The 15,027-nt window shown below is 37.4% G+C and overlaps 1 protein-coding gene across 1 annotated transcript in view; it reads right to left on the bottom strand.

Moving 5' to 3' along the window:
• Positions 1 to 397: 397 nt before the first annotated feature.
• Positions 398 to 15,027, bottom strand: part of Copb2 (coatomer protein complex subunit beta 2) — a 27,303-nt gene continuing 12,673 nt past the window's right edge. Inside the window, exons 7-22 of the mRNA XM_004624976.2 lie at positions 14,771 to 14,870; positions 13,638 to 13,780; positions 13,219 to 13,418; positions 11,533 to 11,643; positions 9,900 to 9,988; positions 9,710 to 9,816; positions 8,634 to 8,777; positions 7,640 to 7,770; positions 7,168 to 7,375; positions 3,624 to 3,734; positions 2,540 to 2,754; positions 1,718 to 1,810; positions 1,457 to 1,637; positions 1,245 to 1,313; positions 1,019 to 1,090; positions 398 to 749 (exon numbers count right to left, since the gene is read on the bottom strand). Of these exons, the coding sequence (XP_004625033.2) occupies positions 654 to 749; positions 1,019 to 1,090; positions 1,245 to 1,313; positions 1,457 to 1,637; positions 1,718 to 1,810; positions 2,540 to 2,754; positions 3,624 to 3,734; positions 7,168 to 7,375; positions 7,640 to 7,770; positions 8,634 to 8,777; positions 9,710 to 9,816; positions 9,900 to 9,988; positions 11,533 to 11,643; positions 13,219 to 13,418; positions 13,638 to 13,780; positions 14,771 to 14,870 (2,070 nt within the window). The 3' untranslated portion in view covers positions 398 to 653. The remainder of the gene's footprint in view (positions 750 to 1,018; positions 1,091 to 1,244; positions 1,314 to 1,456; positions 1,638 to 1,717; positions 1,811 to 2,539; positions 2,755 to 3,623; positions 3,735 to 7,167; positions 7,376 to 7,639; positions 7,771 to 8,633; positions 8,778 to 9,709; positions 9,817 to 9,899; positions 9,989 to 11,532; positions 11,644 to 13,218; positions 13,419 to 13,637; positions 13,781 to 14,770; positions 14,871 to 15,027) is intronic.

Raw genomic sequence — 15,027 nt, 5'->3', positions numbered from 1 at the left:
TAAAAATTCTGCCTGTCAGGAGTGGGGGTACACTCCTGGAGGGAGCCCTGGGCACTAGGGAGGCTGAAGCAGAAGGATCTCTGTTGAGTTCTAGGCCAGCCTGTACTTATATAGTGAGACCCTGTCTCTAGCCTCCACACCCAAAAAGAAATGGTGAACTACTAGACAAAATCTGGATGAGCCCTGTCAGGCTATCTAGACTAAGGATAATGATATGAAGACATGGAGAAGGGTTGAAATCATTACAGCATGGACATCTAGATAATATCTGAAAAATTCAGATCTAGTTATGCAGAGGAAAGAATGTGGGTTGATTGCTATGTAAGGTTTTTGCCCAGCCTTTTAAAACTAGAAGTCTGTTTTTATTATTCACAAACCAAGCTGAAATAGCACTGACTTAAAAAGATTTTATGAGATACAGTATAGTATCAGCATGAAAAATTAATCACAGAACATGTCTGTTTTAGTGAGGAAGACAGTAATTTAAATGTACACTTAAGTTCCTCTTAAGAAGGCCATTCTGCACCCACTAGTCCACAGCATTTACTTATAAAAGTTAAGGAACTTCTCCTAGTTCCAAGCATTGTGGACAAGGTAATGATCAGTATCTCTATCTAAACGATCTGTTTGGTGAAATACATGTAGAACTATACTTAGTCGTCCAGCATGTCTTCATCCAGATTTATATCTGTTGTGTCAATATCTTCTAATTCCAAATTATCCAAATCTACTTCTAGCTCCAGTAAACTCTGAAAACAAAAGGAAGAGGATGATGAACTTATATAATACTGTGTCAGAGGAAAGTTATCTGGGTCACCACCCAAAGTGAGAGCTAACATTTGCTTAATGGTCAAAAAGAGCATCTTTGCATTTCAAAGCCCCTTCTGGGAAACTCCCACTGATTACATCACTTAAGCCAAGGCTAGCCCAGCAAGGCTTGCATATATTCATGGGGTGGGGGGGGGGGCGGGGGGGGGGGGTGGGGGTGGGAGGGGTTGCTGAATGAAGCTTGACTTACCTTTTCTTCTTTGTTGACTGTTTGGGAAGCCACAATAACTGGCGTAGGGGAAGCAGGTTTTTCATCAAGTTCCTGGAAGCACAGGTACAGATACATATGAAGACAGAAGAATTTTCCAGAAATTTAAATTTTTCCCCCAAAGCAAGAACATCAAGATTAGGAAGTGGGAGGCAGTACTTAAAATCAATAGTCTCTACCGAATTATCAAATGTGGCATCCTACTGACCTGTTGAGCTACAGATCTTGAGGGCCGAAAGCCTTTTGCCTCCTCCATAACATTTCTCTCTTCATTTGGCTATCAAAGAATAGAAAATGATGAGATATTTTGAAACTGATCAATAACCTGGCCTAAATCCCTAGCAGTTCATAATCCTCAAGTCACAAATACCATTTCATCCTGCTGTCACATTGAATGAAGCTTAGAACCTGGCTACACACCGTGACAAATGGATACTGTTTGGCTGGCCACAGATCAGCATGTGTTTCCTTCACCCATTCTTCAACCACAAAGGCTTCTTTTAATCCAGGGAAAAGGTTTTCATACTCTGTAGGGTCAGCAAGGGATTCTGCTGCTTTTTGATTGACTTTTGAGAGGTTCTCTCTCCACAGTTTGACTACCCTATTATAAACGTGGAACCAAAGACAGATTAAGTGTGCTGTTTTCATTTGAAACACTTGCCCCCGTAATTAAAGGTATACCTTGAAACATGACTAGGTAAGTAAGTTCGGGCTAGGAAGGCAGCTTCTGGCAGTCGTCCTGTTCTAATCAAGAGCTCCAAGCAAGCATCAAGCCTAAAGGTGAAAAGGAGAGGTGTATTGTTACAAGAATAAAGGCTGTCATACGTGACTGTAGTGCTGCCCCTCACATATATGCCTCATCTTTACTGAGCTGTTTGTCTTACATGGTGCTTTACAAAAATCAGTGGATTTCAGGAATATGAAGATAAGTCAGCTTTTGTAACCACTTTCAAACTGTTAAACTTATTCTGAACAATTTTTTTTTTCCAACTTTTTAATTTAAAGAGAACCGAAATGGGATTTGAAGGAGTTAAGGCAGGATTAGCCTATTTTGAAGGCCAGGATATTTATGTGGCCTTCAGGTGCCAACTAGAGCAGTTCAGTCACCTCCTATTGCCAGGTAATACAATGCCTCAGCCATCACCTGGTGGCTACTGAGAAAGGAGTTCAGTGTTTCTCCTATCACAAACACCTCATTTAGATGAAATATCCTGTAGCATTTTTGTGCTAAAGGTGAGTACCAGCAAAGTAGCAGTGTATTCTAACCATTGTTACACCTGTTGGTAATATATCAGCTCTTCCCAGTTCATTTTTCGTATTTCAAAAAGTTAATGTCTTTTGAGACTTTCTTGCTATGTAGTTCAGGTTGACTTTGAACTTTTGATTCACCTGCTTCAGTTTCCTGAGCATTCGGTTTACTGGCATGTGCCAGCACTCTCACTACAAATAGTGATTTTAATTAACATGCTCACCAAGGTCTGTAGACTTTGGAGTAACACTTACTTGCCCTGTAGAAAGTAGCTCATGAAGGCCACATTATTTTTGCCGTCTTTCTCTGCACCTTCTGCCAGCTTGTTCACCATACTAGCATTTCCAGAGGCAGTGGCCAAAAGCAGCAGACCCCCATAATCCTGGGCATGGTGTAGACACTCTTGGGCCAGGCCAAACTGACATTTACTGATGGCAAGCTCAGCAAGTTGTTTCCACTTCTGTTCTGACTGTAAGAAAGAGTTTCCAAGTTCAGGTACCTTTGGAAATAAACATTCACATTTCCAAACTCTTAATATTATTCTGTTCTTGTGAATATGACTATACCAAAATGGAAGACAGTCACTTGTGCTTGTTAAGTTGGATCTATCAGTTGAATAAAATTATATATTGAGGAAGTGAAAATTATTCATGTATACAAAATTAATTGAATTGTAATGATGCATGAAAAACAAAGCTATATTTTTATTTTTTAATTACACAGAAATGAGTTTCAAGGTAATTGTAATCATTTTAATGTATGAATTTAATACCACTTTTCTAAAAGAAAATTACATCTTTAAATAATATCTATCATTTAAAACTTCTCAAATCAAAATGCTCTTCACTTGGATGATCTTAACATGGCTAAAATTTATTTCACTTGTCTGAAATTAATTTACCTCTGCAGGGCTTACACAATTGGGTGCACACAAAACACAAAGCTATATGAAACTGTCTAGAAATGTCAAGACACTTTAAACCAGTGTCTTTCTTGCTAGTTTGGGGTTTTGGCAAATTACTGTTTTGTTTATGCTCAGACTTTCTAGACACCTCTAATTGTCATCTTTAAATCACTTGCTCTTGCAAATTAAATCTCACCTGCAATGGGGTAACAATTTTTACAAAAAAATCACAGTGCTAAGACTATCTGAAATATTATCTGCTTAATTTATGCAAAGATTAATAATGTGTCTTTGAAAAAGCTCAAAAACACAACATCACCAAAGAGTCATTAATTTCCATGTGAAAAATGTAACCACATTCCAACAAGCACACAGAAGTACTACTGACTTTTCCATCAGTTATGAGAAGCTATGAATCATGGATTAGTACTTACCTCTGCCTCCACAGCTAACTGGTATGCAATTTTTAACTCTCCAAGCTGAAGGGCCAGTTCAAAGCGATGCTCGGGATCTGTGGATACTGTAAGAGCCTGCTGCTTGAAGCCCTAACCAGATTTAGAAAAAGAAAAAACGATGTATGCTTGTGTGACTTGTGCAAATAAAAATGTCTGCAAAACACAGGGCAGGTACTTAAGGTCAATCATTCATTTCCCTGTCAAAAGAAACAACCCTGATAATAAGTTGATAAACATAACAGATAAGTGTCTTCTTATAAGAAGACAAAAATATAGAAGTCATTAAGTTAATTGGACAGGACAAACCTTGCAGCTAAAATATTCATCACATAATGCCTACTGTTAAGATAATGGGATCTGGCTTAATTCTAGATAAACTCAAGTAAAACAGTTAAAGAGAAGTCACTGCATAAGAAGCAAAACACAGCTGTAACTCTAATCTCAACAAAGCTGAACCTTAGAGATCTAGTCTAAGCCTCATTTTACAGATGAGATTATTTGGAACAAATAAGCAAAGAAAAGGGAGGCAAATATAATAGCCTCTGAGTGCCTGTCATCTGCAGGCCATTTAGCAAACATTTTGTATTCAAGCCCAGACACTGATGAAATGTCATTTTTCCTGTGTCATTAGTGTTGGTCTTGTGTCCAGTTCATATCTTAAAGAATAGAAAGCCTAAGACTTCTTTCCCATGCTCTTACTAAGCCACTAGGAACAGGCTTTTAAATCAACTTCTGCCAAATTAGCTTCTGTGAGACAAGGCAGCAAAGGCCAAGTTTGGCTCTAGGGATGTGGTGGTATGCTAGAGGAAAAGCCAGCGCTAGTTAACCTCTTCCTCAAATTGAAGGAGAAGGCTCACTATGGGAAGGCCAGAATGGAGAAGCCAGGCAGCTTTCAGAGTTCACTTATGTCCAGCTAGACCTTCAGAATAGTTTACTCTTGGAAATGCTTTAACTTCAGATTAGCAAGCCACCACTCAGCTCCATCATTCTGTAAGTACAATGCGATCAGACATTCTAAATAAAAGGACTCACTCCTTCACTAACACTGATGTGTATGACATAAAAACGGTGAAAGATGATCTTTGGGTCAAATAAAGCAAGGGTGATCAGATTAAATATGATAGACTAAACATACACTTTTATTTTCTCTCAAATTGCCACTAAAATGACATTAAGAGACTTAAAATATTTTTAAGGGCATAAACTTCCCAGGACATACTAGAAAAGGAGGAGGAACATCAGTAATAAAATTTTGGAAGATGGAAGCTAGTTGAGTAAAAATAGAGAAAATCATAAAATCATAAATCAGGAATGAACACAACATAGAAATAACCTGATTCACACCTCAGAACTACCAAGGGTGTATGAAAGAGGACAGTAATAAAAAACTACAAGTTGGACATTTCAGGATCCTTCTTATCCCAACCTCCAAGTCAGGCCTATTCTTTAGACTTACTCAACTAGGGGGTGTCCTAGGGGGATACCAAGCACAAGCCAGGAGGCAGAAGTAGTCAATATCAAAAGATAAATGAGAATGGATATGGAAGCTACATGAAATCCTAAATACTGGACTCCTAGCTGTGTTCTACTCGGCCCCCAGAAAGATGGTAACTGGGGAACTGCTCTAAAATCTAACAGCTAAGGGAAACACTAAAAAGTACTAAAATGTCAATCCCCTGAAGGTTATATGTTACCTGGTGTACCTGTAAGTACTTGTTAAATGCAATGAGTAAATTTAAAGTGATTAGATGAAGATAATCAAGAGGGAGTTCTAGGCAAGTGGCAACTGCTTCACTTAACTGTGAAGTTCACATCCAGCAGGTCCTACCACAAACTCAGACCTCCAGATCTATTGCTTAGAACCCCTTTCTTAAATGTGGGTCCAAAGATCATCAGACATATGAGGAAAACCTCTTAATGGGAAATACAGAAAGAAACAAATCAATAAAAATAAATGTAGCATACCATGTAGAAAAGATAACTTCTGAGCTACAAACAAAAACATAGCCTGGAATGGTTTTAAGTCTGTAATCCTAGCTCTCTTGGAGGCTCAGGAAGAATCAAACAACCTACACAATTTGGAGAAATTTGTCCCCTACAATAAACAAGAAAAAAAAAAGGCTTAGTATGTAGTTCAACACGAAGGCCCTAGGTTCAATTCAGTAAAATAAAAAAAATTAGGACCATCAGTAAGATAGAAAGCATCACTCCAAAACTTGTGTAACAGAGAATATGCAAAACAGGAAAGAAATCAGTAAAGAATGATCCATGAAAATCCCTTCACAAATGAACAACATATTTCCTATTAAAAAAGCTCATCTAACACCCAGATGAAAGAAAACTTCAGAAAAAGGACAAGATCCAAAAAACTTCCAGAGAAAAAAACAGGTAATGTACCAACCATCTACACTTCAACAATAACTTGAAGCTAGAAGGCCTTTGAAATTCTGAGAGAAATTTACTTCCAACATAGAATTCTACACCTGTTTGAATGGTCAGATATGTTTACCACAGCATTTTTTGGATACTGAGTGTTACAAAAAACTTACCTCCACAGACATTTCTAGCAAACTGAAGAACATAACTTCACCAAAATGTAGGAATAAGCCAGAAAAGGTGAAGAGATGTAGGCAAAGTATTCAACTCAAACAAGAGACAGAAGGAAGCCTTGACATGACAGTAAGGAGAAGTACCAGTTCAGTCTGAGACAGGCTAAACAGTGAAAGGTCTGGAGAGCCAGCAAAGTGTACCGAGAATTTATTTTAAGTATACAGAAAATAAAGAAAAAAAGCCAGTAATGATGAACTCCAGGGCAAACAAGTGATTGTTGGAAAGGAAGTTATTGTGTACCAGATGGCTCAGCTGTGAACAGGGTATATGCAGGCATGATGCAACATCAAATGCCAAGTCCAGCAAACTAGACACAACTATTCTGGGAGGGTAAGAGGTAGGAGTCTTATATATGTGGTAGATGGAGGAGGAGGAAAGCAGCCCTCATCTACAGAATGGGAAATTTGTAAAGCTAAAAAATCACTTATTGCTACTGCATGTTATTTAGAGATGTGGAAATATACTGAAAGAATTAGGTAAAAGAATAAAAAGCAATTACTTTCAAGAATGGGAGTGGAACAAAGGAAAGAAGGTAAGTTTGCTTTTTCTTAAGCTTTGCAGAACCACTCTACAATGTGCTTTGACTTTAACATTAAAAAGGCACATTGATAATGGTATATTTTAGGTTCTATGCATTTTGCCACAATTTAAAGGCAGATGAGGCAAAAATACTATGTAGAAATAAAAATGTTAAGAGACAGAAAAGAGATATACAGAAGACTGATAAATCACCACCACCGTCTAAGAGACACTGGGAAAGGAGCAGAAAGATTGTATGAGATTGTGCCTTATTCTGTAACAAGTGCCTTAAAATAACAAGTTACTGATGATTATAAAATAACATTTTTCAAATCCATACTAATATCCTTTTAAATTTAGGGTTTTAAAAAACAAGAAGAAAAAAGCCTCTTACCTGCTTTTCCAAAAAGTGTGCAACCCTGGTCCTTTGTTCTTTTGGAATGGTAGGAAGGACCTTGTCAGCCATGCTAAAATCCCTTCGCATGACAGCTGTTTGATATTCAAGAACTGAAACCAGCAGGGAGTAACTTACGATGTTTAATTCTTTATCTCCCAGATAAAGTCTATTATCTTTAGGAATATAGCCCAGGAGATACATTGTCCTACAAGAGAAGCAGATACTGAATCAGAAGCCCAAATCTGTGTGTATAAGCTCCCACATAAGCATGCATCAACATGTGCATACACATACACACCCCTTCTAGCTCAAAATCTCATTTGATTAATGCAATTTTGGTTAATGACAGGCAACCTACTAAACCTTGAACTTGGAAAAAAATCGATCTATATCTATAAGCCATTTTGCTTTAAAACCACACTTTAAGATTTAGGATGCTTCTGACAAAAGTAAAACAATACTCAGCTACCTGTCCAAGTGGGCAATGGTGACTATTTCTCCTCCGACATAGTAATTTAATCTGTTCACAGAACTTGTATAAATGAAACAGTCGCCTACCCACAGCCCTGTTTTTACAATTTCCTGAATTTCACCAAGAACCTGTAAAAAGAAAATAAAGACTATTATTACCTTATTCAATATCAGCAATCTGATAGCAGAGAGCTGAATATATTTCAGGGTGAAAAGGTAAAAATAATGGAAGCAAAATAAAATTATACTTCAAGAAAAAACATTTCTTTAGAATTCGTATCTTCTTCTTTAAGGAATATCATGTGGTTCAAAACTAAGTTAAAAGAATATTAAAAAAAAAAAAATCAACTTAAATCCCCTAATAGAACTAACTTGAATAAGTATTTCATGAGATCATGTGGACATCCCCAAAATAAGTGATTTACTTTTACCATTTAGGAGCTAATTTAAAACTCTAAGGGTCGGCCAAATAGCTCAGCAGATTAAAGCACCTGCAAGCAGGCACAGGGGCTGGGTTTCAATCCCTGGGCCTACCATGCCAGCCCCATCCCTGGGGGCAAACTGAGACAGAGACTGGGTGTGGTGGCGCATGCCTGTAATCCCAGCTCTTGGGAGGCTGTAAACAGGCAGATCACAACGAGTCTGATTTAGTAGTGATATCCTGAACACCCTGTAGACCCTTCCCGAAAAAACTAATAAATAAATAAATAAATAATAAATAATTAAAAAAAAACTCTTGACTAAATAATCTCAGAATGAAAACAACTTCAAATTTCCTTGCTGGAAGATATCATATTTCCAAAGATCAAATCAGAAATTGTTTAAAGCATGTTTACTTTCAGATTGTGTGTTTTGAACAAAGATTTTAATTTTCACATTTCATCATCATCCCTTAAATTCTTGTTCGTAATAAAATGTTAAAATCTGTGTGGTGCACTGTAAAAATATAGGTTATTTCAAAACAAAGCTAAAAGTTGTACTGATGCAGTCACCTCAAAGGCATCTTCAATGCCATCTTCAGTAACTCCTTCATGTGTTTCCTGTGCAGCCAAGACTTTTTCTGACAGATACTTAAGGATAAAAAATGATTCTTCAGTGGCAATACAGACTAGCTCTCCAGAATCAGACCAGAAAATCTGTAACGCAATAAAACATATAGACAATCAATTTGAATTTCTGAAGGATTTAACAAACTGCAGATAAAAAATTTTGTTTCTTACAAGAAAAATCTCACAGGATGGTAATAACTATGCACTTAACAATTTCATGTAGCATATTTCTACACATATTCTGGAGGGTAGACGGGGCAGGGACATTCTATTTGGCCTAATAATGGGGAAAGCAATGGAAAATGGAGGACAGCTGCCAGAGCCCTGGGTTTGTGTAATTTAAAGGAGCAGCAATAGGCTATTTGGAGCCTTTTTAACTTATTTTCCAAATCGCTTACCCTAAAGGAACTTTAATATCACAGATATAGTGTATAGCTGTTAAAACACACATACATAATGAAAACATATATGGTACATAATTACACATAAGTATATTTATGCTTTATACAGAGTAAAGCCCCCCAAGCCAAATTTTTTTTCCTTCTTGGGGGCATTATCACCATACTCTAGACAGAACCAAGACCACAAGGAGGCTACTTTCTCTCAGACATATACGGTGAACGCTGTCAAAACAGTAGGCACTTCAAGGTAGGCCATGTTTCCCTGAACCCTGAGCAGCCTTGATCAGATAAGTGTGAAAAGGTTTTCTGAATGAACTGAGTTTTTCAAGCCTTTCTAAATCAAGAATCCTGACTTCTCATCTTTAAAGCATGCTTTCTTTTTCTATCAAAAGCCACTTGGAATATGAATGACACTTGAAACTTGTATAAATTTGTATACTTTTCAAAATATCTAATGTTTACTGCTTCATTGAACTACCATAATTCTGATTTTCTGAGCAATGCTAAAGTAAACAGCACTCTGTTCAACACAATGAAATAGACAGCAGGATACAAGGACTTGGCTTCAGGGGCCCAAAACTCATCATTCATTTCAAACACAGTGGAGAGAAAACTCACATGTTTGGGCTGAATTTCAATTCTGCGTATGAGTTCAGTGTTGTCCCAGTCATAGAAGGCTAAGCCATTTACTGATCTGACACCCAACAGGAAGCCTCCATAGATACCTGAAAAGAACATAAAAAGATCTTGCTTAGATATTTTTTAAGCCATTACAAAGGTTCTGTAAATGTAAGTAAACAGCACTCACTTTCTGCTCCAAAGTCTGGTTTAAATGACTTTTTTTCCTTAAAGTTCTTAAATATCTTTACGACACTGTTGCTCTCTCTTATGGCATATCTGAGAGAAAAAAGTGAAAGTAAACACAGCATATTATATACTAAACCATAATTCCACCAGATATTAAAAATATCTTCAGATATTGAGTAATTATACAAAAATATTAATGGAGTATATAAAGATCAGAGATAGATTTTAACCTAAGACATCAGAAAAATGTAAAGAGACCTCTAAAGAGGTTGGAAAAAAAATAAGGAATGGTTATACTACAATTAGGGCTTACAAACTACATCAGAAATTGGAAATGACCCAAGAGTTGATCAATAGGTAAATAATCAGACAAATTGTGGTCTATTCATACAGTGGAATACTACTTTGCTAATAATGGAAACAATTACTGATAAAAGCAACAGCATAAATGAATCTCAATAATATGCTCAGCAAAATAAGCCAGACACAAGGGTGTATACTGTATGATTCCATTTATATAAAATGAGACAAATCTATGTTGACAAAAAGACAGACCTGTATTGCTTGGGTGGGTTTGGGGTGGTCTGACTATGCAAAGAAATATGTATAGGAAACAAAGATGTTCTGGAATTTGACTGCTGGTTGTTAAATTATACATATTTGTCCAAATCTACTGAATATATGGTTAGAATGGTACATTGTTTTATATCAATTATAACTGTATTAAAGCTAATGTAAAGAAATTAAGAAAAACTGTCGCAAGTAGACCATTAGTTAGCTGACTGCTCATCAGCAGGAAATTCATCCAGGCCTCTTGTAAACAGGAGTCATGGCTATGCCTGGGTATTAAAGTTATGTAAGAAGTGACCCTCTGAGTGCTTTGTTTAGGAGAACAAAGTGCTGAGCAGGCTCATGACCACATACAGTATCAAGCAGGGAACTATCAAAACAGAAGTATGGCAAGATGTAAGGTAATTCAAAAACCCTAATTTTACTTAAGTTAGTAACAAACTACTTCTTAGTATAAAGAATTGTGTATGTATACTTAGGAATCTTGGGAAAACAAAACAGTGAAGAGGTAATTCAGCTGTGGTCTGAAAACAAAAGTCCTAATGTTATATGTGTGCACCAGCAGAAATCAAAACGGAAACAGTGACCATATAGTAAAACAATTCAGGTACATGATATCTCCTGCTTTTAAAGGGAATGTATTATGAATATTCTGAATTCAGACAAAAATTTGTTAAAAATGAAGGTGGCAAACACCACACAAAATGAGTTTTTAAAAAGATACGATAGAGTTCTCATTAAGATGCTATCAAGACACAGCACCCCTCCCAACTAGCCCATGGAAGAGCAGCAATGCCTCAGGAGACCATGTCTTCCGAAGGACCTAGGAAGGACTAGATGTGAGCACCCACTCTGGCTTAAGCGCATAAGCACCAGGTTTTGCCACAGGAATGGCTGCTGTGTCCTTAGTATAATGTAATAGGATCAGTCTGACTGAGCCAGCTTGATACTACCTACCTAGAGAAGGACAGAACCACACTGAGCCTTGGGGATATTTTTCACAGTACCACATGACACCTATCTACAGTCAGGGAAATCTAAGTTATCACATAAACAAAACTCACTCTGAGGAATCGTGCGCCCATGCAAACTCCTGGGCAGATCCAAAGCTCTTGTTTCTCAGGGCCATTGCTGTGTAGATGATATACTCCCCATCACCACATACCACAACAAACCTGGAAGTTACAGAAGTCAAGGAGAGAATCACAGAGTGCCAGCAACATATAGATGTTAAAGAACAATGACTCATTCTTTTGGAAAAATGATTCTAGTAACAAATGTTATTTTAGTCACTTATTACACCTTAAAATCTTTTTTTTTTTTTTTTTTTTTTTTGTCTGTCGTTTGAGGTTTTTGTTTTTTGTGCTAAGGACCAAACCCAGGGCTTCCAGCTTGCTAGACAAGCGTTCTATCACTGAGCTACATTCCCAGGCCCAACTTAAAATCTTTTGAGGCTATATAGTTCTTTAAATACAGAGCTAAAGGCAACAAATCCAAAAACATTATGAATATAGAGTTACTGCTGAAAATGTCATCTCAAGGCTTTCTCCTGAAATCTGAGATAGCGGCACTGGCAGGCGAGCATGGCTGGAAATGCAGGGAGGCTCCCGGTTATTCACCTGCTATCTGCTGGGTAGCTGTTACTGACAATTTGCTTAAGACATTTACACCACAGGAAAGCACTTGCTTATTAATAAAAGATTATCTTCATTGAGGCTGATCATTCAAATGAAGAAAAATATATTCTAGCTTTTAGTGAAAAATTTATAAAAATGATTTAAATAATAAACAAAAATACAATGCTGAATAATCAATGAAAATTTTCCAAAGGAAACAAAACAATTCTTTTCAAAGTTAATAATCAGAACACTGTGATGCCTGCTATCTAAGTGCGGCCAAAGGTATAATGAAACCTAACAAGAATGTTTATAATGCATTCTCAATCTTAATTATATTACAAATGTTAATGGATTTCACTTATTGCACTCTTGAAGCATACTTTGTCTTTATTAATATTCAAGACAGCATTATAAGATGCCCAGACATACTATAAAATTTTTAAAGCTTTTTAAAGCTCTATAGGTTTAAAAATATTCATTGTTCTAGGAACTCCTCTCTGAAAAATGTTTGGTGCTTTATAAATGTTAAGGAAGAAACAATTGACCAAATTATGAATAAGAATTTTTTTTTTTTTTAAATACAGTTTTTTTTAAATTTATTTATTTATGTGTGTGTGTGTGCATGTGTGCGTGTGTGGCCAGCTCAGCCCACCAGGGGGCAGGGCTGGCTGGCATGTGGTGCTGGGGGATTGAACCGCGGTCCCTGTGCTTTGCTAAGCTTGTTCTAAGTAGGTGCTTTAGACCGCTGAGCCATCTCACCAGCCCCCATGAATAAGAATTATTACCAATCCCAAATGTTCTCAAAGGACACATAGCTCAGTCTTTCTTCTGAAGAGCAGAGTCACAGAGTGCTCAGCATCTACTAAGTCTCAGGATAAGATGTGAGCCTGGCTCCCAAAGGGGCAAACAAGCACAAATGCAACACATGAAGGAAGAGAAAGCAAATATTCAGTGCCTACACCTTACACAATGACTGGCCAAACTGGCACAGCTGTGCGAAGCAGCGCTGGGGATTCTGAGGGAATGGCTCTGCGAGGAGTGAGTGGGCATGCCCGCCATGGGAACATGCTGCAAGCAGGCCAGCCCTGCTCTAGCACACACAGAAGCTCAGAGATTCTGGTACTAGCTCACCTCCCATTAGGATTGTGCTGAATAGTCTGAGGGTATATTTCACAACTGCCCATATCCTTTACCGCCAGTGGCAATCTTTCTCCATCCTTAATTTCAGCATCTCCCATTGCCTTTAGGTTGGCCTGCTGGACTTCTGAGTGCTTGGCCCAAATTATCTTCCCATTGGCATCCATGGACATGGCAGGTTCCTCCCGCCCAAGCTAGAAGTAACAAACAAAAAGGTAAACAAAGCCACAACAAGAGAGATACTTTTTCTTTTGATGGACAGATCTATTTTCTTCTACTTTAAATTATCACTGCTTAATCTTTAGTGCTTAATAAAATGCCAACTAATCATACTGATGCCTTGGAAGATGACAGTACTGAAACAGAAGAACAGTGGCATTGTCTATATCCATTTATTTAGATAGCAGAATTACCTTAACAATGATGCTCCCTTCATCATAGCCCAGAGCAACATTGTTGGACCCTCTTAGACTGGCCACACACCACACCCTCTCCATTCCATAATTCAACGTGCTTTCAAGCCGGTACGTGCTTGAATGCCAAATACGTACTGTTCCTAAAAAGAAAAGTGTGAATGTTCTCTTTTGATATGACATTAAATACAACAACAACAACAAAAAACAGTAAACGAAGTGGATAAACCACATAAAGTCTCTCTATTCTAACAGAAAACACTTGTGACTACACAGGCAACCTTTTTTTTTTTTTTTTGGTGGTACCAGGGATTGAACTCAGGAAAAAAAAAATTGTGATTGCCAGGCAAGCACTTATTCCACTGAGCTCTCTCCCTGGCCCCTACATGGGCAAATTTAATGACTGTTTTTTTCATCTATGATCTAACTCATTTTTAGAAAGTAACATACACATAATTATAGAAACTTCAATAACAGCATTTCTTGGCTAGAGGGCATGCCATGTGCCAGATGCCTTCTATAGGTGATTTCCACTCACCCCTGCACTATAACCCTTAGGAAATAGACATTATTTTCCAGTTTCATAATTTGTCTACACCACACATTTATGAAACTGCACAGCCTGAATATGAGCCTAGATTTGTTTAACTCTGAAGCACATGTTTTTTCAGTTTTTTCTCTAGAATACCTGGCTCTCTTCTAAGTGATGGAATAAAAATATAGTACATTAGAATGACAGTGATAATAAAGTTTCTTTATTTTGATAGCTTTAAAACTAGCATTCTAATAATAATATCAAAATAACCAGAAACTTTCTGCTATAGTGTAGAAGTATCATATGGACTAAATATTCATTGAATAATTACAGGCATAGGAGAAAATACTCTAACTTACCAATTTTTTTTTAATTATGCATTCGGTATAAGGTCTTACTATGCAGCTTGGACTCATAATGATTCTCCTGTTTTCAGCCTCCCCAGTGCTGAGATTACAGGCATGCGCCACCACACCCAGTCTTGGTAGCAGGCTCAGCATGCCCAGGGGCCTGTGGTATCTGGGATTGAACCCCAGTCCCTGCACTTGCCTAAGCAGGCACTTACTCTGCTGAGCTATCTTGTTGGCCCTTCACTTACCATCTTCTGAACCTGTGATGATGATTGGCAATTCAGGATGAAAACTAGCACAGGACACATTCTGCGCGTGGCCCTCCAGTGTCTGTACACATGTTTTATTCTATAATTAAGACACAGAAAACATTTTCATTAGTGAAAAACAAGTAACTCATCCTTAATTGGCTCAATGGATAGATACATTATCAATGACAGTGGTTATGACAATCTTAATAGATACAACATGGAAATTTTAAAATAATTACCTTATATCCATTAAT

The sequence above is a fragment of the Octodon degus genome, unplaced genomic scaffold (assembly GCF_000260255.1).
Source record: "Octodon degus isolate 3935 unplaced genomic scaffold, OctDeg1.0 scaffold00008, whole genome shotgun sequence".
Lineage (NCBI taxonomy): Eukaryota > Metazoa > Chordata > Mammalia > Rodentia > Octodontidae > Octodon > Octodon degus.
Note: the sequence above shows the minus strand (reverse complement) of the source record. Positions and strands in the feature narration are given on the sequence as shown.